At 49.7% G+C, this 27,450-nt stretch overlaps 2 protein-coding genes across 2 annotated transcripts in view; one reads left to right on the top strand and one right to left on the bottom strand.

The window, feature by feature from the left end:
• The window catches only part of EIF4EBP2 (eukaryotic translation initiation factor 4E binding protein 2), a 445,368-nt gene that overhangs the window by 98,372 nt on the left and 319,546 nt on the right, over positions 1-27,450 (bottom strand). The gene's annotated exons all lie outside the window — the stretch shown is intronic.
• On the top strand, positions 1,231-25,991 carry NPFFR1 (neuropeptide FF receptor 1). Its single transcript, XM_049788108.1, has 4 exons — positions 1,231-1,312; positions 17,152-17,514; positions 23,467-23,566; positions 25,091-25,991. The coding sequence occupies exons 1-4, from the start codon at positions 1,231-1,233 to the stop codon at positions 25,989-25,991; spliced, it is 1,446 nt and encodes a 481-aa protein (XP_049644065.1).

Consider the following 27,450-nt stretch of genomic DNA (forward strand, 5'->3'; position numbering starts at 1 on the left):
TTCCTCTCCCTTCTCCAAGCACCTCTTCACACTGTCCTATTTTGGGGGGGAGCCACACAGCCTCCAGGTCCAGATCTATGCACCCTATTCCCTGGCCTGGACTTTCTGAGCTACTTCAAGTTGCCACCCACCGGGGGAGTGATAACACAACAGGGAGGACCTTTGCACATGGCCGACCTGGGTTCGATCCCCAGCATCTCGTATAGTTCCTCCCTAGCCTGCCAGGAGTGATTCCTGAGTCCAGAGCCAGCGCCAGAGGTAACCCCTGAGTGCCTCAGGTTGTGATCAAAATTTAAAAGAGAAAGAGGAGGAATAGGAGAAGGAGGAGGTGGAAGAGGAGGTGGAGGAGGAGGAGAAGGGGAATAAATAAGAATAATGCTTCCTGGTCCCTGCCCAGTGCATTTCCAGGTTGGGAGAGGAGTTTCCTGAGGGAGGCAAATCTTGGGAGCCGGGCAAGGCACTCGGTGGCTTTTGCCACCTGTAGGGTGTGGTTTGCACAGCGTCTGCCTGGTGCCTTCTGCTCACCCTCACCCACTCAGGAAGGGCCAGGAGCCAGGGAGGACGCCAGGACTCTAACCCTGGACAAAGGCAGTGGCACCCCAGCCCCAGTGCTGGCTGCATTCAGTGCCACCCAGAGTGCTTCGCCCCTATTAAGCGAGCAGGTGCAAAACTTGCTGCTGAGCTAGCACCCCGACAGGTGGCCACCTCCTTCCCATCTCAGTCCCCCCCGTCCGGTATTCACAGCCCCCCTCCTTTCTCCGGGGAGCCTCCCCTTTGGTGGTGGGTTCAAAAGGATCAGGGTGGAGAAGAGCAAAGAAAGACCAAGTGGGGGCGCGCAGCTGCTGGGACGGAGGGTTCGGGAGAGGGGCTCAGGTCCCCATTACTTGCGAGGGGTGCCCAGTCCCTGGCCAGGCCGCTTGTGCCGGGTTGGCGGGTGAGGAGGGCTGGGGGTGCTCCGCGGGCACAAGCGTGCCGGGTACCATGACGACGGCGCCGTGCGCCCCCCTCCCTGCACCCCGCCGGCGGCCGAGCCCAGCTGGCTGGAGTTTTGTGCGCGCCTGGCTAGTGCCCTGCGGATTCGGGGCTCCTAGGGGATCGAGACCCTGGCAAAGAGCTGGGGCTGACTGGAGCTGGAGAGTGCACGCCCCCTTTCTGACCTCTGCGCCCCCCGAGGCTCCAGGACTCCAGGGTCCAGGTCGCAGGCAGGGAAGAGGAGAGCGACTGTGCGCTATGCCGACCCCCGTGGACCCCGCTGCCTCTCTCCATCCATCACAGACCAACCCAGAGCAGGCTGCAATGGGAAGCGTGGAAGGTAAGTAGATTGTGGGGGCAAGGGGGGAACAGGGGGCACTCGCTTGGGTCCAGGGGCAGGAGAGGGATTGGAAGGTCTGAAGGGAAGGGCTAACCAAAATCAGCCACTTTGCTACATACGTGTGAGCATGTAAGAGAAGGAGGCTGAGGAAGGGAGAAAGAACTAGAAGGCTCTTAGGGTGTTTGTGCAGTCTTGGTGTGTGAGTCAGAGATACAGAGACAGAGAGAAAGGAGAAGGGCTGACTGCCTTTAGGTGCGTGGTTGGGCCTCTCCTGCCAGGAACCTTAGCAGGACCACTCTGCCATTTCCATTCATTTTCGAGGTGCTGCCTACCTGCTTGAAGAGGTGGAGGGGGGTGGCAGATGATATTCTGGACAAGCTCTCCACGCATCTAGACCCTCTCTCCCCGGAGAAGGAAAGGAACGAAACCACCAGGAGACTAGCCCTTGGAAGAAGACGAATATGAATATACAGCCGAGTGGGGGGTCTGGGTCACATGGGGAACCAGTGCTCTTTCAGCTAAGACACTAGAAGGCTGAAGGTCTAGTCAGCCCACTGATTTGCTGGGTGTCTTTGGGGGTAGTACTGACATCTCTGTGTCACCCTGGTGTTGACTAGACAATCTTACATCAGGCTGGTGTTGTGTATGTAAATATTTTAGGGGATTACTATGTTACTCACCCTAAACTGATTGGTGATTGTGCCCTACCCTAGGGTGTGACCTGGCATTCTGCCCCCACCCTAGGGTAGTACCTGATTCTGCTTCCACCATTGGTTGGTATCTGATCCCACCATTGGGTGGTACCTGATTCTGGGGAATAAAAACAAGGGTCTGTGGAAGTCCAGGGCTTTTTGGCTGGAACTGAAGCTGAGTCTTGGGACTTCAGTTTTGTCCACCGAATAAAGCGAATATTTCCACGAGCCTGACTGTCTGCGAGCTGTTTACCCGCCGTTTAACCTCAGAACCGTGGGCTAGACAGGGTGGCAGACGCGTGCTCCGAGCTGGAAGAAAAAGGCCTCATCCTCCATTCCACCATCAGTCAACCTCTTCAGGGGCTGACTTGCTACAGCTGGTTTTGCAGGTTACTTACAAGGGCCAAAGAGGAGACACGTTATACAAGTGTATAGTGGCAAGGGAAGAGAAAGCTTCTGCCAAGGGAGGGGAGAGGCCCTCTCTCAAAATTTCAGATTGCAATCAGAAAGAGAAGAAAGTTTGCAGGCATCTCTTCAGAGGCTGCATGTAGCTTTTCTAGGATTCCAGCAGATGCCAGAGGAAGGCATAACCCTAGCTGGAGGTAGGAGACATGCAGTATCTGTTAATGCAAGTTTAGCAAAGCACTAGACTGAAGGAAACCCCAGCAAACTGAAGCTGGGGGTTGGGGAAGAAATTGGCAGCAAGAGGGCTGAAAGCAAAGTGGAAATGAAGAATGCCAAGAAGGAATCTGCCCAGGGTTAGGGGGCATGAGCAGACGGGTGGGCAGGCAGTGCCTGGCAATTTTGCTTCCAATGGTAGAGTGAAATGCAGGGAGGAAAATGAAGCCCAGGGTTGTGACAGGAAGGAGGCATCAAGCCATTTACAATGGGCTCAGCCCTTCACACTCAGACAAATGCCCTTCCCTGGGACACTGGCAGATGTAATCATCATTGCCTTTACAGAAATGAAAGAGAATGAACTGAATGGTGGCAAAGGGAAGCATTGCCAACATCCAGTTTCCCAAAGGGAAGAAAATATTAAGCAAAAACAAAACTCTCTAAATGGCTAAGATTAAGAACAGACTCTATTAATATCCTGGAATAAATTACCCTACATCAGGGTCTACTTGGAGACAATAGAGCAATCATCCATCTCAGAAACTGTTTCAAGGAGACCATCCTACCTCCTGATGAAAAGGGGGGGGGGCATGCTCATTTTCCTCCCAGTACAAGGTGAGAAACCATGTAGGTAGCAATAAATCCAGCAAGCTGAATGTAGCAGACCAGGTCCACACTGCAAGACTTCAGTGTTTTTCTGGGTTACCGTGAAATTGTGTTCACTGCCTGCTCTGAGTAGTTTTATTCAAAGTCCAAGAACCTATAATTTATTATCTCCTTGCTACCAAATTGCACAAGATTATGATTGTTAGATGTCTGTAAAATCTATGCCAAGAGATGGTCCCTGGGGCTGGAGTGGTGGCGCAAGCGGTAGGGCATCTGTCTTGCATGCACTAACCTAGGACGGATTGCGGTTCGATTCCCAGGTGTCCCATATGGTCCCCCAAGCCAGGAGCAATTTCTGAGAGCATAGCCAGGAGTAACCTCTGAGCATCACTGGGTGTGGGCCAAAAACAAAACAACAAAAAAAGGAGAGATGGTCCCTGAGGCTGGAGAGATAGAACAGGTAGGGTATGTGCCCTGCATGAGGATGATCAGAGTTTGATCCCCAGCATCCATATATAGAGTCCCCTCCTCAGAACTTCCAGGAGTGACCCCTGAGTGCAGAGCTAGGAGTAAGCCCTGAAAACCGCTAGGTATGGATCTCCCCAAAGAGAGATGATCCCTAGCTTCTTTGCAGATTCCCCTACTTCTGAAAGGTAATGTAAGAGGGACATGGGCAAAGGGGGTTCGCCTGGCAAATGGCAACAAGAAGCAGGTGAGAGAGAGACAGAGAGAGAAGGAGGGAAGGAAGGAGAGAGAGAGAGAGAGAGAGAGAGAGAGAGAGATGGGAAGAAAGGCAAGAATGAGTGGACCTAACTGTGGGCAACTGGGGTTCTCATTCCTAGAGGACCCTCTGAGAAAAATACCAAACATCTCCAAGTTTTTCCTGATGACCAGTTTCCTCTTCTGAATGGCTGAGACTCACACTCTGGATGTTTCTGTTTGTGGTTTCAAAGTCAGCAAGACAGAGGGAGCCCTTCCAGGGGTGCTGGGAACAGGAAATATAGCCCAAATTCTCCCATATGATAAGAAGCATTACATAAAAGATCCCCAGTGCAGTTCTTACCATGCATACATGAGCCCTGGGCTCCATCCCCAGCACCCCAAAATAAATTTTAAGGTGCTTGAAAAATAGGACAGTGGTAAGGTGCTTGACTTGCAAGTTTAATTCCAGGCATCCATTTGCACTGACAGAAGTGATTCTTGCATTCAGAGCTAGGAGTAGCCCCTGAGCACCACTGGTGTGCCCTCTCAATTTTCTGTTTGTTTGTTTGTTTGTTTTTGTTTTTGGGTCACACCCGGCGGTGCTCAGGGGTTACTCCTGGCTGTCTGCTCAGAAATAGCTCCTGGCAGGCACGGGGGACCATATGGGACACCGGGATTCGAACCAACCACCTTTGTTCCTGGATCGGCTGCTTTCAAGGCAAACGCCGCTGTGCTATCTCTCCGGGCCCCCCTCTCAATTTTTTTAAAGAAAGAAGCCCCCAGTGGCATCAGCTAGCTATGTGGGGCTCTGGGTGGGATGGTTCCTTTCTGTTTGCTCAGAACTGTTTTATAATAAGCACACCTTAACAACAACAAGGAGCTGGGCCCATAGTGTACAGGTAGGGCCTGGCCTTGCATGTGGCTGACTCAGGTTTGATCCCTGGCATCCCAGATAGTTTCCTGAGCCTTGCCAGAAGCAACCTGAGCACAGTCGGGCATGGCTCTAAATTAAAAACAAACTAGAAAGAAAGAACCAAGAGACGTTTCCAACAGAGACACTGATGATGCAATTCTCATAAAGAGCCTTTATAGGGGTCTCACGAAGACCCCATCAGGCTTACCCTGCCCATGGCCCTCTTCCGGTCTGGGCTTCTGAGAAAGAAAGAAATTAATTCTGGGGGCTAAGGGAGATGGGGTGCAGAGCTGGAGAGCTGACAACAAACTTCTTTAAGATGTGAGGGCAGGGCCCAGAGAGATAGCACAGCGGTGTTTGCCTTGCAAGCAGCCGATCCAGGACCTAAGGTTGTTGGTTTGAATCCCGGTGTCCCATATGGTCCCCCGTGCCTACCAGGAGCTATTTCTGAGCAGACAGCCAGGAGTAACCCCTGAGCAATGCTGGGTGTGACCCAAAAACCAAAAACCAAAAAAACAAAAAACAAACAAACAAACAAAAAAAACAAACAAAAAAAAAGATGTAAGGGCAGTCCAGAGGCCTTGATCTGACCTTGACAAGGTGTCAATTAATTTAGAGAGGAGAGAAAAGATGTGATTTTTCAGAGCTGTGTGAAAGAGTATTGAGTGACTTGAACACAACAGCAGATCCCAGACATCAGGCCAGGGATATGGCTCAAAGGTCTGGAGCACATGCTCTCTCTATAGGCTCCTGGGGTTCTGCCTCTGACACCCAATATTCTCCCAGGCCCTGCCAGGAGTGGCCCTAAGCATCTCCAGGTATAGCCCTAGAGAAAAGATTTAAGGATCTCAATCTACTTGATCAAAATAATGTAAAACACTGCACTTGGGAAGTAAGAAAAACATCTCCCTATGTTAAAAATAAAGATGACCTAACTTGCAAATTATTTGTCTGCTTGCAGTTTAAGGGTCACAGTTGGTGACATTCAGAGCTTATCCCTGCCTAGTTCTATGCCCAGGGATCACTTCTGATGGGGGGACCACTGGGGATCATATGATGCAGGGGTAGATCCTGGGTCAGCTTTGAGAAAGGCACGTGCCCTACCCGCTATACTATCTTTCCAGCATCCTGACTTATATTCTTGAGGAAAATCACTGGGAGTGTCCAAATGCACTGATAGTGAGGGGAACTGGGAACCCCTCTTGCTGAAAAGGAGAAAGGCAGGGAGAGCAAGTGTATGAACACAAGAGTCAACCAACAGAGGCTGAGTCATGTCCCATCGTCACTAAGGCCAGAACTGAGATGGTAGAACAAGATGCACAAAGACCATTAAAATGAAGACTTTGTTCTTTTTGTTTGTTTGTTTGTTTTGTGGCCACATTTGTCAGTGGATTTCACTCCTGGCTCTAGGCTTAGGCATCATGTCTTGCATGGCTTGGGATGCTGGGGATCAAACCCAGGTTGGCCATGTGCAAGACAAATGCCCTAGCCACTTGCACGGAAAGTTTCTACCATAAGGAAGACTTTCAGGGCTGGAGAGATAGCATGGAGGTAAGGTGTTTGCCTTTCATGCAGAAGGACAATGGTTCGAATCCCGGCATCCCATATGGTCTCCTGTGCCTGCCAGGGGTGATTTCTGAGCCAGGAGTACTCCTGAGCACTGCCGGGTGTGACCCAAAAACAAACACAAAAACAAAAACAAAAAACAAAGAAAAAAGAAGGAAGACTTTCTGCCCCCTCAACCCAGATCACTGAGCAATCTGCTCTTTCAGCTATCTGCTTAAACCAGGGGACTGGTTTTGATAGGGCCAATGGGGGGATTTTTTTGTTTGTTTGTTTGGTTTGGTTTTGGGGCCATGCCCTGCAGTGCTCAGGGCTTACTTCTGGCTCTGCATTCAGGAATCATGTCTGACACTGCTCAGGGAACCATATGTGGTGCTGGGGATTAAACTCAGATTGGCCACATCAAGGAAAGTGCCCCCCCCCCGGCTGTCTTATTACTCTGGCTCAGAGAGAAGGGGGTGCTTCTTGACGACCAGATGGGAAATAGAGCCTGAGAGTGGATCTCTAAGGGACTAGCTCCCATTGGCTGGCATTGCAGATTGACCTAAGAACTTACAGCTTTTTAGAGATGTCTTAGAGATGCCAGGCCCAGGAGATGCTCAGACACATCAGTGCTCAGCAAAGTGCAAGGTGAGTCCACAGAGGAACCACGATCACCTGTGGGCAGGGGCCAGTGCTGGTGGGGAGCTGGCCAGAGACCAGAGGAGGCCAGAGAGGAACAAGGTAGAACACAGAGCATCTGGGAATCTGAGGGGCCCGAGGTGTCCTGCTCATGGCACTTCAGTCTATTCTGAGTCCATTACACACACACACACACACACACACACACACACACACACACACACACACACACCTTCCCTGGAGGAGTTCAGGGAGCCAGTGCCAAGGCTGTGAAGGGGTTTGCCTTGAACTCCCATAGCAGGGCTGTTGACTTTTTTTCATGCAGTGGCCTCTATCCTGGGTCTCCTGGGTTGTGGTCTCTAGGACCCCAACTCTCTAGCTCTGTTCTGAAAAACTTTTGACATCTTACTGCAAGCTGGAAGGAGGTCGGGGCCAGGGGGTACAGGCCTGGCCCAATGACCCATGTCAGGTTTCTCTGGGGGCTTCAATAATCACAGTCCTGCATTGGCTTTACAGGTGAAGAAACTAAGACACTGAACCAGAAACTGATGACATAGCTACCTACTAGCACATGGAGAAGGACACATGAAATATGAAGGGGGAACATGTAGGTAGGGGGACACCCCACAGTCTGGGCACAGGACCAAGTTGCTACAGGTGGTCCTGAAAGGCCGGGGAGGTGGCAGTTGGGATGGAGACACAGGCCAGTTGCCCTCTTGTCCTTTCCCTGGGCCCTGGAGCACCTGCTGGCCTTCTTGGGGACAGGCTTGCTGATGGGGATGCAGGGAGGCAGTCACTGGACCTGATGCAGAGATCTGTTGCCTCCTGATGCAACATCTGTGACCACAGAACATTTGCCCAGTGCAGGATGGAGATTCAGGCTCCCTCAGTGGTATTCAGACTGGGACATTCAACCTGACGGTTAAGAATTTGGGCCCAGAGAGACCACTGTTGCCTCCAAGAGGTACCACAACTCACCACAGCTATGCCCAGCAGTGTTTTGGAGGCCAAGTAGGGTCAAGGATCTGGGCTTGCTGAGACTATGGTGGGGCTCATGTGTTCCTTATTAAACTTAGTGCCATCTTGATCCAGGATCTACTCAATTTAGTGGCCCAGGGCAAGTCTGGCAGTGGCAGAATCAGCATCACCAAAACCACACTGCCAAGAGAGTGCAACAGCCTGGCACCTTCCTGATGCAGGGAAGGACTCTGACCTTGCCATTGAGATTAGGGGTTTTTGGAGTCGGCGAGGTGGCACTAGAGGTAAGGTGTCTGTCTTGTAAGCACCAGCCAAGGAAGGACCGAGGTTCGATCCCTTGGCGTTCCATATGGTCTCCCCAAGCCAGGGGCAATTTCTGAGTGCTTAGTCAGGAGTAACTCCTGAGCATCAAACGGGTGTGGCCCGAAAAACCAAAAAAAAAAAAAAAAAAAAAAAGATTAGGGATTGGGGACTTTCCTGCCTAGATGGTCACCCCAGAAACACATAATCCAAAGGCTATAGGAGTGCATGTGATCATTGGGGCTTGAGGGAGAAGTATGGGCACTTAACTCTACTTTTGTGCAGTTTTTCATTGTTTTTTTTTTCCTTTTGTTTTCTTTTGGGGCCATACCCAGCAATGTTCAGGGGTTACCCCTGACTCTGAACTCATAAATAAATCCCATCTGACAGGCATGGGGACCATACAGGATGCTGGGAATCAAATTCAGGTTAGCCACGTGCAAGGCAAGCACCCTACCTGCTATATTATTGCTCTAGCCCCATATTTTTCTTTTTCTTTTTCTTTTTTTTTTTTTTTTTTTTTTTTTTTTTGTGGTTTTTGGGTCACACCCGGCAGTGCTCAGGGGTTATTCCTGGCTCCAGGCTCAGAAATTGCTCCTGGCAGGCACGGGAGGACCATATATGGGACGCCGGGATTTTTTAATAGGAGCCACTGCCTAATACTCAGAGACAGTGGGAGGCTTAATCTGTTGGATCAAGAAAGAAGGCAGGGGTTGGAGAGAATGCACAGCAGTAGGGCATTTATCTTACACATAGCCAACCCAGGAAGGACGGTGGTTAAATTCCCAGAATCCCATATGGTCCTCTGAGCCTGCCAGGGACGATTTCTGAGTGCAGAGCCAGGATTAACCCCTGAACGCCAGGTGTGACTTCCCAATAAAAGAAAGAAGGCAAAGATCTGAGGAAGAGAAACTGGGGGGAGTCTCTGATGCTGCCCCAACCACCCCTAGCCCTATGCTGGTGTCCACCCCCAGAATCTTCTGTGCTGCAGGTGAGATGATTCTGCAATGAATCAGTACTAATGGAGCCCTTTCTAAAAGAGCTTCTTTCTAAAAGGTCAGAAATACAACTTAAAGACAGGAAATTTTGAAAGAAATCACAGAGAGAAGAACCCCATGGGTTGAAGAGATGGTTTGTATAGTCGGATAATCCCTGAGTACCAGGGGTGTCCCACCTTGGCCCCCCCATAAATAAACCACTTGCAAGGTCAGGGAGAGTTGGTAGTAGAGTGCCTGCTTTGTAGGCATGAGACCTTAATTCCTATCCCTGGCACCTCCTCAAGTACCAAGTGCGATCTGGCAGTGTTACTATTGTGTGGCACAAAAAATATTGGGGGCCGGAGAGATAGCAATGAGGTAAGGTGTTTGCCTTGCATGCAGAAGGTTGGTGGTTCGAATTCCGGCTCCCATATGGTCCCCCGAGCCTGCCAGGTGTGACCCAAAAACCAATATAAATATTGGGGGAAGGTGTCTCTGGAACCCCACAACCAATACAACCATACAACCTCCAATCATTGCAGCCTCAGTAAAGCAAAAAGTAGGGGAGTTATTTGAGACTTTCTTTGTGGACACTCTGTTTTGGGGGGTGTTATTGACTCGTAAGTGCTACAAGCCCTGGTCCCTGTTTTCCCTCTGTCATAAACACTTGCTCCATTCCTTCCGATGGGTTCCTAAAGTGTGACTTGTCTGTGTGGGTGTGTGGGAGTGGGATTGTGTAAGCTGGGCTGATCTGTGCCAGCCCCCTCTCCACCCAACAGTGCACAGCTACACTCTGGGTCTCAGGCAACACTTCTCAGCTTTGCCAGGATGGTTGATGAAAAGGTTACCCCCCCCAACGTTCTTTCTGAAATTGCACGGCTTTGATGTCCACAGAATTGGAACTTTTTGTTTTGAGCCATTTGGACTGTTTGAATGCTATGTGTTCCCGGATGTCCCTGGAAGCCTCTCCAGCTACTTTTTAGTGGATCCACAGAGTCTCTCATCCCTGGCACTGTGCTCCCAAGAGGCCCTCAGAAGTGGATTGTTTAAAGGGTGAACCCCAGGAGTTGAGTGGAATTGAACGCATTGCTGTATCGGAACTGACCGGCAGGGGGAGCTAACGCAAAGTTATTAGTGGTGGGAGTGAATGAAGCAGGGCTAGTGCCCAGACTGGTCAGGATGATCATGCGGAGGCTGATTTCTTCTCTCAACTTCTTTCCAGCTTGGCATGGAGACCTAGAGCAAAAGGATCATGAAAATGTGATCGTCATAGTCATTGTGTCATGGGATCTTGGCAATACCACTGTCTCAGGAGCTAGAGCAATAGCACAGAAGGGAGGGCGTTTGACTTGAAGGCAGCCGACCTGGGTTCAATTCCCAGCATCCCATATGGCCCCAGAGCACTGCCAGGAGTGGTTTCTGAGCACAGAGCAAGGAGTAAGTCCTGAGTGTAAGCCTAAGAATAAGCCCAGATGTGGTTTCTCCTTCTGCCCCTCAAAATACTGCTGCTTCTGAGCTCACTCACCTGCCTAACTGTGTCCTTTTCACATATTCTCCATCAGCATCAATTCACACCCCTTCTCCAGTGTCAGCTTTTCTCCCTGGACCAGTAACCACTCTGGTTTCTGGACCCCAGCCAAAGTTGGACATTGCCCTCTTGTCCTTGCTGGGGAGGGTGACCCCCTGTCATAAAGTGATGCTAGTGATTGAACTCACGTGTGCAGTGAAAGGCAGGAGGCAGCTCCATCCTGGGTGGCTGTTATCAAGGCTCAGGAACACTCACACATACACACATACACACACACACACAAACTCACATACTGATGCACATGCATACTCACACATGTTAGGCTACACTTTATTTTACCTAAAACAAAGATCATCCCTGGTTCCTTTGTATGTTTGTTCACAACTTGGATTTACCCCCCCCAAAACAGAGATTGTCTTACTTGTAAACCTGAGTGGGACAGGCTCACTGTCCTTTATTGCCTCACCCAGGGGTGGTCTCTGTACTCTATAAAGACAGCAGTTCTGGCAGACAGCTGGGGGAGATACAAAGTAGTAGACTGCCAGACTATTTGTATTTCACTCAGCCTAGCTTGGATTATTTCATGGGCGACCCTTCAGACTCTTTTACCTGGGGTTGAAGATATGGTTTTTTTTTTTTGGGGGGGTCACACCCAGCAGCGCTCAGGGGTTACTCCTGGCTCTATGCTCAGAAATTGCTCATGGCAGGCTCAGGGGATCATATGGGATGCCAGGATTAGAACCACCGACTTTCTGCATGCAAGGCAAACACTTTACCTCCATGCTATCTCTCCAGCCCTGGAGATATGGTTCTTGGGGTGATTTTACAACTGCTGCTCGAACAGGGACCCAAAAACCAAAGACCACCCAACCAACAATGGTGTGTGACTGACACTCTGGTGGATAATCACCATGATGGCCCCCTCAAGCTGGACTGAATGTACTGTGCCTTTCATTGGAACATCGATTGACATGGCCCCTGTTCTTTTTTTTTTTTTTTTTTTTTTTGCCACACCCGTTTGATGCTCAGGGATTACTCCTGGCTAAGCGCTCAGAAATTGCCCCTGGCTTGGGGGGCCCATATGGGTCACCGGGGGATCGAACCGTGGTCCTTCCTTGGCTAGCGCTTGCAAGGCAGACACCTTACCTCTAGCGCCACCTCGCCGGCACCATGCCCCTGTTCTAAGTGGCTTCATGTTGCTTTGGTTCATCTACTTGCATTTCTCACTCTGGACTGTATGTGCCAGGCTCCCTAGAAATTCTCTTGCACACATGTCACAAGAGGGGAAGAATGTCTTCCAAGTAGTGATGAGTTCTCTATCTAAAGGCCTTCCCAGGCTGATCATTTATCGTGGGCTACTAACACTAAACCAGAGAGACCCCATCTCCCAAGAATGATGAGTCGACTACCCTTTCTGCAGACTCAGTGTCTGAAAACGGTTCAACCAGAGATGCCCCCACACCCCACGCAGTGAATCAGGTAGATAGCCAGTGCTGACAGTCCAAGTCTTGGGCACTGTCAAATGGTAAATTGTCTGGAATGGTTATGGATTTATCAATGGAAATGACATCAAAGAAGATGTCTTTGTTCTCTGGACAGCTATTATGAGAAACAATCCCAGGAAGTTTCTGTGTAGAGAGATGTTGGAGATAGGGAGACTGTGGAGTTTGATGTTGTGAAAGGAGAGAGGGGACCAACAGCTGCTAATGTATAGGACCTGGTGGAATGCCAGTGAAATATAGCAGATATGCTCACAATTGACATAAATTCTGTTGATTTACCCCCTGACTTCATTCACCTGTTCCACCACCTTTGGTGGCAGAGACCCCCTCAGTCGGTGAAGCAGGCTGTGAAGGGGAGAGAGACTCTGGGCAGCGTCCCAGACACTGATGTCAACCATCTACCGGAGGCGCCTTTTGTGAGGACCTCAGACTCCCAGACTTCACCCAAGTCCCTCAGTTCTGTGCTCCTTAGCTACCTGATGCCTTTCATTAAATGACCCAAGTTTGAATCCCAGCACCACTACAGGTCACTTGAAAACACTTCCAAGTGTGATCCAAAATGAAACAAAAAATAAGACATGATTTTGGTTCTGATAACTTTTTTTTTTAGCAAGTTCCAATTGGTATCATGCTGCTGAAGGTGACCCATATTCAGAACCCGGACACCCCTACCTTTACCTCACCCTGCTTTCAGTGGCCCAGGACTTGATGCCTGAAAGCATCAAATCCCTTAGAGAGAATCTTTATTACTACTATCACCTTCTCCAGGAACTCCCAGGAAGGCCTCCTCAGATGAGGCTCTCACCAGTATAAAGGCCACTGAGAAGACCAGAAGGGACATGGTCAGAGGACTAATGAGATCTCTGTGGCTGCAGGAACCCAGTTGTGCTGAGAGCAGGGCTCATGACTGCCCATAACCTGTGGGGGCAACAGGAAACAGATTCTTCTGTGACACATGGCCAGTCTGCAAGGCCAGAACTGGGATGACAGTTTATCAGAGTAACCAAGCTCCTGTACCCGAACTTGGGCAGGATGATTCCCAAATAGCAGGCAGAGCTGCAGTGCCTCTGAGCTCCCCAGTCAAGCCTGTGGCAAAGGGAGGGCAGAAAGCCAAACCCTCTGAGGCCCACTGGACAGGACCCATGGCCAGCCAGGGCTCCAGGCTCCCCAGCAGACTGAGATGGGATTGATGTCGACTTTGCAGAGCCTGAGAAGCAGTATCCTGTGAGGTCCTTGCACATCCTGGGGTTAAGAGGGCTCTTGTTAGAGAGCCCTAAAAAATTTTGCAGCCTCTCACAGTGCTGGCTGGAGCAAGCTCCTGACTCTGGCCTTTTATTTCCTTCCCAACCGGACAAATCCTAATGCCTCTAGCTGTCCTTTGCTCAACAATTTTCTAGGGGGCCCGGAGAGATAGCACAGCGGTGTTTGCCTTGCAGGCAGCCGATCCAGGACCTAAGATGCTTGGCTCGAATCCCGGTGTCCCATATGGTCCCCCAAGCCTGCCAGGAGCTATTTCTGAGCAGACAGCCAGGAGTAACCCCTGAGCACCGCCGGGTGTGGCCCAAAAACAAACAAACAAACAAAAACAATTTTCTAGGCCCCAGATGAAGCTGGTGAGATGGCAGCCCGGGGAATGGGTAAGATCCAGCTCTTTAGGGTGGAGGGAAACAAAACCTGAGAAGACTTCAAACTAATAGAATACGACAGGTTGAGAAAAATGATAAGGATGCTGGGAGAAATATCTAGCACCTTCCTTATTTATTTTGTTGTTGTTTTTGGTGTTTGGGGAATCACACCAGCAATGTTCATGGGTTGTTACTGGCTCTGTGTTCAGGAATCACTCCTGGCTCTACTCAGGGGACCATATCCAGTGCCAGGGGGTGGTGGCACACAAGGTAAACACCCTCTTCGATGTACTAAGGCTCTGGCCCCCTGGGACATTTTCTGTTGGGAGGGCTGGGGCCACACCTGGCAGCACTCAGGGGTTACTTCTCAATCTGCACTAATAAATTGCTCCTGGCAGGCTCAGAGGACTATATGGGATGCTAGGGATAGAATCCGAGTCAGTCCCAGATCAGCCAAGTGCAAGGCAAATGTCCTACCTGCTGTGCTATCACTCTAGCCTAGTGTTTCTCAATTATTTTCTGTCATGCCCCCCTAGGAAGAAGAAAACATTTTGGTCCCCCCGCACGACTGTAAATAGTATCTTTATTAAAAAACTTTAATCCGCAAAACAAAAATATATAAAATAATTTGAGCTGATTTTTTAATCAGAGGTGATGTCTGGATTAATGGCTACAACGAGCACGTTTTGCAATGCACAGCTTACTCCTGTCTCTGTGCTCAGGAATCACACCTGGTAGGAATCAGGGGACCATATGAAGATGGCTGTGGATCAAACCCAGGTCAGGCATGTGCAAGGCAAGTTCTCTGCCTACTATACTATCTCTCCAGCCCCTCAAACACATTTTTATTGTGCCAAGATATGACTGCAGGGCCTGGATTAAAGGACTACAATTCCTGACCCCATACAACTAAAATATCTGAGGGTAAAAGGAAGCAATGCACTAAAAATTCATACAAAGAGAAAGGTAAGGGTCTGGATGAAATAAGACTAACCCTAGGCTGATTACTGCTGAAGGTGGAAGAAGAATCCACGTAGCTTTATATTCTTCTGTAACAATTTATTAAGCTACATACCCTGTACCTATTCACCGCAGTATACTCTCCTATGTTTTTTGAGGCACATTTTCATTTTCCATCTTAAAATGAAAGTTTTGGGATGTGCCTCCATGGGGGTATGTCATTGCTCATTGTATCCTAAGATTTTCAGTGTCTCCACCTCCTCACCATCAGGTTTCCCCATCCCCCAGACTCCCTTCCCTCTCACTGAAGATACCTCCACCCCCACTGCCTGCTTCCTGTGCCCCAACCCAGCCTGCTCATTGGTCCTGCTCCCCACAAGGGATCTCCAGCTTCCAACCCCACAAAGGGCCCCTTGGCCAGTGGCTGAGCTCAAAGGCCCCCCAGGAACAGGCCACAGGCAGTCCCTGAGGAGGCCAGAAGAGGGTTTGTAGACAACATTGTGAGTCATCATACCTAATGGACTCCCAGTGGAGTTTGGGTTGGACATTGAGCCACTCTCTCTCAAGCAGGGATAGAGAGGGGCTGGAGTGAGAGCACAGTGGGGAGCGCATGGCCAACGTTAGTTCAATCACTGGCTTCCCATAGGATCCCCTGAGCTCCACTAAGAGTGATTCCTGAGTGCAGAGCTAGGTATGGCCCTCCAAAGAAACCAAGAATAAAAACCAAATGGTGCAGGAAAGATTGCAGGGCCTGGGAATGAGGCAGAGGCTTATAGAGGAGAGAGTGAAAGAGGGTAAAGCAAGAGATGGTGAAGCACCAGAGACTGACAGTTACCATGCTCCCAGCTCAAGTAGAGGGACCAGTAACACTGAGGTCTGGTAAGAGCTGGAACCTGGGCTGGAGAAACAGTCTAAGAGGGACTTGCCTCTTTTTTTTTGGGGGGGGGGTTGGGTCACACCTGGCAATGCTCAGGGGTTACCCCTGGCTCTATGCTCAGAAATTGTTCCTGGCAGGTGTTGTATTAAATAAAAAATGATGGGGCTGGATGGCGATGGATTTCTCTCTGCCATCCCAGGCCACGTGGCTCCGCAACCCCATCCAGCCGGCGGGTCCCAGGCCCAGGTGAAAGGCGAAATCACTCACTCACAGGCAGGCATCAGGAACCATCAGCTTTATTCATGCCCTATTCACCACATGTGTGTGGCCTATCTCATAACCTTTCAAGCACAGCCATACTTCGCTAGCCCTGCGTCTTAACCCTTTCAGCCATCTTCCCTTTGGCCTCCATCCTGGTTAAAGAGGCACAAACCCAGAAGCCAGAGAGCTCAGCAGGGCCGAAAGGGCAGAGGCCCTAATCCTTTGGCTTCAGGGTTTATCTACCTATTCCAAGACCCCTCCCAGAAATGGGTGGGTCTCAGGTAGCTACACCTAGATCCAGGGTCTCAGATAGGTACACTACAGGCAGGCTCGGGGATCATATGGGATGCCGGGATTCGAACCACTGTCCTTCTGCATGCAGGTCAAATGCCTTACCTCCATGCTATCTCTCCAGCCCAGGGGATTGCCTCTTGATGGAACTTGATCTGAGTTCCATCCCATGAACTGATGTGCTCCTGGGACACCATGAGAAGTAATCCCTGAGCACAGAGCCAAGAGTCAGCCCTGAACACAACTAGATATATATGGCCCCAAGGCATAAAAATAAATAAAAATAGAGGAATACTGGAGTAGTAGCAAAGTAGGAAGGGCATTTGCCTTGTATGTGACCAACTCTGCTTTGATTCTCAGCATCCCATATGGCCCCTCAAGCACTGTAAGTAGTGATTCCTGAGTGCAGAGCCAGAAGTAACCCCTGAACACTGTATGGTGTGGGCCCAAAACAAAATAGGAGATGCAGTGGGGAGGAGCAAAGGAATCATGGCTTTGTTCTTCCTCCAGTCCTTTTGACTCCTTCAACATCAGAGGCACAAGGACAAGGGCCCCTGGTGATCTTCATCTTCCTGAGAAGTGCAGAGAGTGGTGTCTGGGACACAGAGCAAGACTGAGATGGTGGATCCTAGCTAGAATAGACCTGGAACTGGGTTTCCTAGAGTTATGGGAAAGATTAGGCGGGAGATAGGAGAATAACATTTGGGCTTTTGGAGGCTAAAAGACTTAGAATCTATCAGCCTATCCAGTTGCAACTTGAGCATTTGCAGGAGGTCAGGATGGGAACTTGGAGCCTAAGAGCATCTAGCCAAGGGTAAGAGTTAGCACCTTTCTCCCGTGTCTGGAATCCTGATCCACTGTCCCCTTTGCTCCTAGCAGGGCCCTCCCAACTCCCTGAGGGCAGCTGGCCCCCAAGGGAGAACAGGAGCAATGGCGAAGGCAGCCTGGCTGCCAACTTCACCTTCTCCTACTACCAACACTCCTCGCCAGTGGCTGCCATGTTCATTGTGGCCTATGTGCTCATCTTCCTTCTCTGCATGGTGGGCAACACCCTGGTCTGCTGCATTGTGCTTCGGAACCGGCACATGCGCACCGTCACCAACATGTTTATCCTCAACCTGGCAGTCAGTGACCTGCTGGTGGGCATCTTCTGCATGCCCACCACACTTGTGGACAACCTCATTACCGGTAAGTATTCCCTGGCCTCCCACATTTGTGCTGGTCTATGCTCCCTTGGCCCAGTCTATTGTCTCAAACACCTTTTTCCCCCTTTACCAGTGTAACCTTCCCATCACCAATGTCTCCCATCTCTTCCCTCCACTACCCCCACCCCCGCCTGTATTCGAGACAGGCTTTCTATATCCCTCGCTCACTGACATTGTTATGATAGTTCTCAGCGTAGTTATTTCTCTAACTGCACATACCCCTCTTTGTGGTGAGCTTCATAAATTGAGTCGGTCCTTCTGGCCCTCATCTCTGGGAATTATTTCAATAACTTTTATTTTTCTTAAAACCCATAGATAAGGGGTCAGAGAGATAGCACAGTAGTAAGGCAGTTGCCTTGCAAGCAGCCAATCCAGGATGGATGGTGGTTCAAATCCCGACATCTCATATGGTCCCCTGTGCCTGCCAGGAGTGATTTCTGAACACAGAGCCAGGAGTAAACCTTGAGAGCCACCTCTGAGTATGATTCAAAAACCAAAAAAAATCCATAGATGAGTATTGTCTCACACTCTTGCAACACTTAAGTAACTGAGGAATTAAGCTAGAAATAACAGATATGATAAATGAATAAATAAGTCCATTTTTTGACATATTTTGGCATTTTTTTTATATCTCCCCCTTTTTTTGGTTTTTGGTTTTTGGGTCACATCCAGTGGCACTCAGGGGTTACTCTTGGCTCTAATTTCATAAATTGTTCCTGGCAGGCTCTTATATCCCCCCTCCCCTTTTTTTTGGCCCGGCGGTGCTCAGGGGTTACTCCTGGCTGTCTGCTCAGAAATAGCTTCTGGCAGGCACAGGGGACCATATGGGACACCGGGATTTGAACCAACCACCTTTGGTCCTGGATCAGCTGTTTGCAAGGCAAACACCGCTGTGCTATCTCTCCGGGCCCTATTCCCCTTTTTTTAAAGATGGGTGTTGGGAGGCCAAAGGGATAGCACAAGAGTTAAGAGTTAGCTTTGCACGCAGCAAATCTGGGTTCAATATGTCCCCTATATGGTACCTCGAGTCCTGCCAGGATTGATTCTTTAGTGCAGAGCCAGGGGTAAGCTCTGAACATAGCCAGGTGTACCCCAAAAGACAAAGAGAAAAATCTGGGAGAGGGAGTTCTTTTCAAGCCATGTTCGGGGGACTGGGTACCAGTCCTGGTGTGCAGGCTTGAAGGTTCAGTATTCATACTAGCATTGCAATGCTGTTTGGTCTAGGTGCTGCAGGCTACCGGGGTCATCTCAGTAGTTCTTGAGGGGCCATGAACTGCCAGTGATGCAACCTGGGGCCCTCACATGTAGGCTGCAGCTCCTGAACCTCACGTTCCCCCAGTCCTGCTTACCTTCACTCTATCCAAGTTTCCTTTACTTCAGTGACTGGAGTGTGCATAACTATCCCAGGTAATGAGTAAGTAAAGGGGGGCATAGATGGATTAAGAAGCTAGCACCTAGCTGAGAGTTAAGCCCCACATTTTTGGAGGGGCCCAGACCCAGTGCTGCTCAGGGCTACACTCATGAATCACTCCTTGCAGTGCTCAGGATCCCTATGGGATGCTAGGGATCAAATCCAGGCTGGCTCTGTGCAAGACACTTTCCCCACTCTATTATCACTCTGGTCCCAAAGCCCCACATACCCCTTATTTCCAATCTCTGTATCATTTAATCTCACTCTCCCAAGCAGTGCTCATGAGTAGAGTGAGCACCCATGGAATAAGGACCTAAAAATCCACTTGTTTTTGTTGTTAGAGAGTGAATGCCCAATGTTATATATGTGAATTCCCTTGGTAAAATCTACCTGGCTGGTTAGTTGGGACTTGGTAGAAAAGGTTGTAGCAGGGGCCTGGAGAGCTAGCACAGCGGCGTTTGCCTTGCAAGCAGCCGATCCAGGACCAAAGGTGGTTGGTTCGAATCCCGGTGTCCCATATGGTCCCCCGTGCCTGCCAGGAGCTATTTCTGAGCAGACAGCCAGGAGTAACCCCTGAGCAATGCCGGGTGTGGCCCAAAAACCAAAAAAAAAGAAAGAAGGGGCCGGGTAGGTGGCGCTGGAGGTAAGGTGTCTGCCTTGCAAGCGCTAGCCAAGGAAGGACCGCGGTTCGATCCCCCGGCGTCCCATATGGTCCCCCCAAGCCAGGGGCGATTTCTGAGCGCTTAGCCAGGAGTAACCCCTGAGCGTCAAACGGGTGTGGCCCAAAAACCAAAAAAAAAAAAAAAAAAAAAAAAAAGAAAGAAAAGAAAAGGTTGTAGCAGAACTAATCACCCAACCTCTATATATCCCGGTCTGGTCACCCTGTAGACATAAGAAGCTTCCACTAGGTTCTGTTTCCTAGGGGATTTTCCTTCAGTTCTAGAATTAGGCACAGACCCTCTGACACTGACCAGTGAAAGTGTTAGTTCCAGAGCTATGAAGACCCCTAGAGATCTGAGCCTGGAGGTTCTGATCTCAGAGCATCTGGGAATGGCAAGCTCTGCCATCAGGAGTCTTCAGGTCCTTCTGGAAGGACTGAGCTGACTTAGGGCAGGAGAGTGGCAGCTTCCATGGCTAGGCCTTTCCTTGCTACTGATTCGTGGGGTTTCCCATCCCAACACACACACACACACACACATACACACACACACACACTGAAGCATGCCTACATACAGGTTGCAGTTAATGATAGGGCAAAGTCACTAACTGGGAACAGTGGCATGAACCCTTCCTTTCTACATGCCTGAGCATTTCAGTGTTTGAGCAGGTAACATGGCAACCAGAGTCCTTCACTTTCTGTGCCTCTTGACAGAAATAGTCTCAACAAGTATAAGCAAATTAAGGAAAAGCTAAATTTCTAAATAACCTGTGCCTTTCCTTTGACCCTTAAACTATAGCATATATATTGTAAATAGGATGGATGAAAATGGGTTTCCTTTAAGATTTTTTGGTTAATAAATAAATACAAACTTTTTATTCTTTCTTTATTAAATTTTTTATTTAAAGCATTGTGATTTACAATTTACAAAGTGATTCATAGTTAAGTTTAGACATACAATGTTTCAGCACCAAACCCACCATCACTGTTAACCTCCCTCCAACATTCCCAGAGTCCATTGCAGACCTCTCCTATGCCCCAACCTGACATATTAATAGGCACCTTTGTAAGTTTGATTGTTAAAGATTTTCATTCTTCGGGCCCAGAGAGATAGCATGGAGGTAAGGCGTTTGCCTTGCATGCAGAAGGACAGTGGTTTGAATCCCGGCATTTGATATGGTCCCATCAGCCTGCCAGGAGCGATTTCTGAGCATAGAGCCAGGAGTAACCACTGAGCGCTGCTGGGTGTGACCCAAAAACAAAAAGAAAAAAAATATTTTATTCTTTTTTTGTTTTTGTTTTTGTTTTGGGGTCACACCTGGCAGCCCTCAGGGGTTACTCCCTGCTCTGCGCTCAGAAATCGCCCCTGACGAGTTCAGAGGACCATATGGGATGCCAGAATTCGAACCACCGTCCATCCTGGGTCAGGCGCATGCAAGGCAAACACCCTACCACTGTGCTATCACTCAGGCCCCAGATTTTCATTCTTCCTATAGCAGCTTAGAGTTTCATTGTTAAGATGTATTTATTATCGGGGCCGGAGAGATAGCACAGCGGTAAGGCATTTGCCTTGCAAGGAGAAGGATGGTGGTTTGAATCCCGGCATCCCATATGGTCCCCCAAGCCTACCGGGGGCAGTTTCTGAGCATAGAGCCAGGAGTAACCCCTGAGCGCTGCCGGGTGTGACCCAAACACCAAAAAAAAAAAAAGATGTATTCATTATCACAAAGAATGAGAACAAGCAGTGCTGGCGGGGATGTGAAGAGAAAGGAACTCTTATCCACTGCTGGTGGGAATACCGCCTAGTCCAACCTTTTGGAAAGTGATATCGAGATTCCTCCAAAAAACTGGAAATTGATCTAGCATATGATACAGCTATACCACTCCTAGGGATATGCCCTAGGAACACAAAAATACAATGCAAAAATCCCTTCCGCACACCTATATTCATTGCAGCACTATTTACAATAGCCAGACTCTGGAAACAACCAAAATGCCCTTCAACAGATGAATGGCAAAAGAAACTGTGATAAGGGGCCGGAGAGAATGCATGGAGGTAAGGCATTTGCTTTGCATGCAGAAGGTTCAAATCCCGGCATCCCATATATCCCCCAGCCTGCCAGGAGCGATTTCTGAGCATAGAGCCAGGAGTAACCCCTGAGCACTGCCAGCTATGATCCATAAAAACCCAAACAAACAAAAAAAGAAACTGTGGGGCCGGGCGGTGGCGCTAAAGGTAAGGTGCCTGCCTTGACTGCGCTAGCCTCGGATGGACCACGGTTCGATCCCCCGGCATCCCATATGGTCCCCCAAGCCAGGAGCGACTTCTGAGCGCATAGCCAGGAGTAACCCCTGAGCGTCACCGGGTGTGGCCCAAAAACCAAAAAAAAAAAAAAAAAAAAAAAAAGAAACTGTGGTACATATACACAATGGAATATTATGCAGCTGTCAGGAGAGATGAAGTCATAAAATTTTCCTATACATGGATGTACATGAAATCTATTATGCTGAGTGAAGTAAGTCAGAGGGAGAGAGATAGACGCAGAATAGTCTATGGGTTTTAAGAAAAATAAAAGACATTCTTGCAATAATTTTCAGAGACAAAAGAGAGGAGGGCTAGAAGTTCCAGCCCACTACATGAAGCTCACCACAAAGAGTGGTGAGTGCAGTTACAGAAATAACTACATTGAGAACTATCATAACAATGTGAATGAATGAGGGAAGTAGAAAGCCTGTCTAGGCCTGGAGAGATAGCACAGCGGCGTTTGCCTTGCAAGCAGCCGATCCAGGACCAAAGGTGGAAGCCCGGTGTCCCATATGGTCCCCCGTGCCTGCCAGGAGCTATTTCTGAGCAGACAGCCAGGAGTAACCCCTGAGCACTGCTGGGTGTGACACCCCCCAAAAAAAAAGAAAGAAAGCCTGTCTAGAGCACAGGTGGGGGCGGGGTGGGGAGGAGGGATATTTGGGACATTGGTGATGGGAATGTTGCACTGGTGAAGGGGGGTGTTCTTTACATGACTGAAACCCACAATCATGTATGTAATCAAGGTATTTAAATAAAAATATTAAAGAAGATGTATTCATTAAATGTATTCACTTAACCAGTCTCCTCTCCTCTTCTCTACTCCTCTTCTCTCCTTTCTCTTCTCTCCTTTCTCTTCTCTTCTCTTCTCTTCTCTTCTCTTCTCTTCTCTTCTCTTCTCTTCTCTTCTCTTCTCTTCTCTTCTCTTCACTTCTCTCTCTCTCACCCTTCCTCTCTCTGTTTTTGAGTCATTGCATGGTGATGCTTGGGTTACTTCCTAGTTCAGCACTCAGGAATTATTCTTGGTAGTGTTTAGAAGACCAAATGGGATGCCAAGAATTGAACCCAAATTAGTCCCCTGCAAAGAAATCACCCTATCCACTGAACTCTCTCTCTGGGTGTGGCCCCTCCAAAAACAAACAAAAATAAATAATGATAAACATATAAATGGAATCTATGATTTTTGACAAACATACACAAGCTCCCAAGATCTAAAGCAACGTCATCCCTTAACCCCACATCTCTCCTTCTTTACTTGGACACCTCTGATCTGGATTCTACAGAGCAGAAAATACTATTTTAACACAGCAGATAGGGGATTTGCCTAGCACATGGCCAATCTGGATTTGATTCCCAGCATCCCACATGGTCCCCAAGCGTGCCAGAGTTAGGAGTAATTCCTAGCACCACCAGATGTGCTCCCCCACCATTAAAAAAAAAAAAAGCCTCATGATACATAACAAAAGGCATTATCATGATCAGATCCTCATTCCTGGAACTGTGGGGGGGGTGCGATTTCTGCAGGTGGGGCATATATGATACTGCTTGGCCTTTGTCATTGCAGGGTGGCCCTTCGACAACGCCACGTGCAAACTGAGCGGCTTGGTGCAGGGCATGTCTGTATCTGCTTCCGTTTTTACTCTGGTGGCCATTGCTGTGGAGAGGTGAGGAGACTTGAGGAATGGGCCTGGAAGAGGAGTGTTTCTTGGGCTAAAAAGGCTGGAATCCAGGGCTTATGTGGGTTCGTAGTGCTGAATGTGGAGCCCTAAAGGGGCTAAGTCTTCTGCAGCTTCAGGGAGGGGTGCTGCAGGGAACACCTCTCCTTCTAGTGCAAAAATTATGGGAGTTTCCAGATCTCTGAATCTTGGTTCATTTGGTTTTTGTTCTCTGGCCACACATGACAGTGCTCAGGACTTACTCCTGTCTCTGCACGTAAGGATCACTCCTTGCAGGGATTAGAGGAACACACAAGGCCGGCTCCTAAAAGGCCACAAGAACTTCCTAGACTTAGAAAATTTGGGTTCCATGCTGGTCCTGCTTACTTGAGCTCGGTGATTTTGAAGCAGTTGCTGAGCTCTTTGGAAAATCAAAGGAGAATAATTACTGCAGAGATGTTCTTCCACTGAGGAAATGCAGCAGATCTGTCCTGCTCCAGGGATGCTGTGTAAGGTCTCTGACACAGGACAACAAACAGAGACTGTTACAGAGGGCCCCCAATTAACTTCAGTGGTTCCCTATGCAGTTAGGCTTTCATTTCTGCACTTTCCTAAGGGCCACGTCAAAGGCAGATGCAACGCACAGACCATACATATAGCTCAGCACAGACTTGCCTTAGTTCCCCAAGGCCTGCAGTTCCCTCCTCGCCCCCCTCCTCGCAATCCCAGTCTTCCCCGCCCCCCCCCCCACACTTTTTCTTCGGTTTTGGGACCACACTGGGCACTGCTCAGGAGTTACTCCTGGCTCTGCACTCAGAAATGACTCCTGGCAGGCTCAGGGGAACAAACAAATGAGATGCTGGGGATAGAACCTGGGTTGGCCACATGGCAAGGCAAATGCTTTACATCCGTGCTATCACTCTGGCCTCAGCCCCCCCACCGCCACCTTTTATAATGCACTTTGGGAGTTGATTCCCTCAGAAATCAATTTTTTTGGGGGGCCACACCTGGCTGTGCTCAGGGGTTACTCCTGGCTATCTGCTCAGAAATGGCTCCTGGCAGGCCTGGGGGACCATATGGGATGCTGGGATTCGAACTACCATCCTTCTGCATGCAAGGCAAACGCCTTACCTCCATGCCTTCTCTCCGGCCCCCAGAAACCTTTTTTTTTTTTTTTTTTTTTTTTGGCAAACTATCCAAATCGGAGACTTGTTTGCAGTTGCACCTCGAAGCCTCAGGTAGCCTTATGGCCCTACTCCAGAACTACCCATTCCAAGACACACACACACACACACACACACACACACACACACACACACACACACACACACACACACCTTTTTTTTTTTTTTTTGGCAAACTATCCAAATCGGAGACTTGTTTGCAGTTGCACCTCGAAGCCTCAGGTAGCCTTATGGCCCTACTCCAGAACTACCCATTCCAAGACACACACACACACACACACACACACACACACACACACACACACACACACACACACACACACCCCTTCCTTGTCTTCCTCCTCTGCAGGTTCCGCTGCATCGTGCACCCTTTCCGCGAGAAGCTGACCCTGCGCAAGGCGCTGCTCACCATCGCGGCCATCTGGGCACTGGCGCTGCTCATCATGTGCCCGTCGGCCATCACGATGACAGTCACACGCGAGGAGCACCACTTCATGCTGGACGCGCGCAACCGCTCCTACCCGCTCTACTCGTGCTGGGAAGCCTGGCCCGAGAAAGGCATGCGGCGCGTCTACACCACCGTGCTCTTCTCCAACATCTACCTGGCGCCGCTGGCACTCATCGTGCTCATGTACGCGCGCATTGCCCGCAAGCTCCTGCAGGCCGCAGCCCCTGTGCAGGCGGCCACGGAGGAGGCGGCACCGTCCGGGGATGGTGGACGCGGGCTGCGGCGCCGAGCGCGCGTGGTGCACATGCTGGCCATGGTGGCACTTTTCTTCACCCTGTCCTGGCTGCCTCTCTGGGCCCTGCTGCTGCTCATCGACTACGGGCAGCTCAGCGAGCGGCAGATGCGGCTGGTCACCGTCTACGCCTTCCCCTTCGCGCACTGGCTGGCCTTCTTCAACAGCAGTGCCAATCCCATCATCTACGGCTACTTCAACGAGAATTTCCGCCAAGGCTTCCAGGCCGCTTTCCGCTCACAGCTTTGCTGTTATGCCCTGCCCCGGGGGAGCCACAAAGAAGCATATTCCAAGCCATCCCGAGGCCTCCTGCGCCCACGGGTCTTGGCCAGCGACGACGTGCAGCCCAGCGATTCTGGTCTGCCATCCGAGTCGGGGCCCAGCACCGGCGGGTCTCGACCTGGGCGCCTTGCGCTGCGCAATGGCCGTGTGGGCCACCTTGATGTGGCCGCTGCGGAGGAACGTGGATGCTCACATCTGCCCCTCACTGTACGGGCCTGGGATACTTGAGGGGCTCAGGGGTAGCCTGGGTGGGCAAAGGAGGCCCTGAACTGCACCTGTGGTCCTCAGGAGCGAGGCAGCTTGGGGGTGGTGTTGGGTGGTCCTTTTCAGGGAGCATCTGTCTGCTGTGGCCCCCTTGGAGGACTCTAACTTCCCTGTCAATCTTCCTGTATGTCACCATTATGCACATCACCTGCTTGAAGGCTTGACTTGACAGGATGGGTGTTTCACTCCTCTTCTGAAGCCGGCAGATGTTCGTCTAGCTCAAACCTCACTCCCTCTGGTCTCCTGCAAGGTTGACTTACTTAAGGCCTGGAGGTGTTGTTCATTGATGGAGGAGCTCAGTGAGGCGTATCCATAAAGCCAAGTAACACAGTTGGAAGTAAAGAAGCTAAAAGCCAAACTGGCCTGTCTGTCTACCTGGCACTTTGGATACCCATCCTGGGACCTGGTATGTTCTGAAGCTGTGCCCCTTCCCAGGAAGGCAGGCCAGGGTAACCTCCTACCCAATCTGTATCTTTATCTTGTTTGTTCCAAGAGGAACTGGAGACATTCTTTCCTCCCACCAAGATCACAAGCCAACAGTGGTGTCCAGACAACTGTTCGGTGGCTCTGGAAACAGTGGCAGCAGGACACTGGCTCAAGGCATATCAGAGGGCTGAGTCCAGAGGAAGGTGAGCCAGGAAACCCTTTCAGCTCAGGGGACAACTTGCTACAAACCCCCAGCGAGATGTCAGATTGTTTACTCAGGAGCAGGAAGCAGCAAGAACACTAGGATTTGCTTCATCCCTGTTACCATCTCCACTTTGGGGAGGGATAATAATCCCTAGAAGCCTCCCTGCTTACTGGAGGTGGGGTTACAGAGCCTGTCCCTAGGCCTCTGTCTTCCCACTTCCTCATAATGGAGTGTGGAACTCGGCTTTCACAAAACCCTTCCTGGGTATAGAAATACCCTAAAAAAGGCTGGGCCTGAAAAAGAAGTCCCTCTCCTCCTTCCACTGATACCTCACATCAACTCTCACCCATCAGCATTACCTTGCAGAAACAAGGTTTCCCTCAGGATAGAAAGAAAGATGTGATATTGCCTCTGTTTCTAGACCTTTTTCCTTCTATCTCTATAGAAAATGGGGTTCCTACAATTGTAATAGAAAAACAAAAAAGAAAAAGCATTTTCAGGAGTCAGGGCCACGGCTGTGAGTTTTGAAAACTGGGTCTTCTCCTTTCTGGCCTCACAATGACTTACCCCCATTTCATCCACTATGAAGCTGAGAAAAAGAAAACTCTCAGGCTGTCAGACCATCCATTCTCCAATGTCCCTGGACACTGTCTTTTGATTTTTGTTTCCCCTGAGAAGAAGGAGATGCTGTTACATTTCAATCCTGAGGCTTTTGAAGTGGTTGTAGGCCACAGAAGGCCAAGATGAGTTAGAATTTACTTTTCGATGGTTTTTGACATTCTGTGCCCCATC

The sequence above is a fragment of the Suncus etruscus genome, chromosome 15 (genome assembly GCF_024139225.1).
Source record: "Suncus etruscus isolate mSunEtr1 chromosome 15, mSunEtr1.pri.cur, whole genome shotgun sequence".
NCBI lineage: Eukaryota > Metazoa > Chordata > Mammalia > Eulipotyphla > Soricidae > Suncus > Suncus etruscus.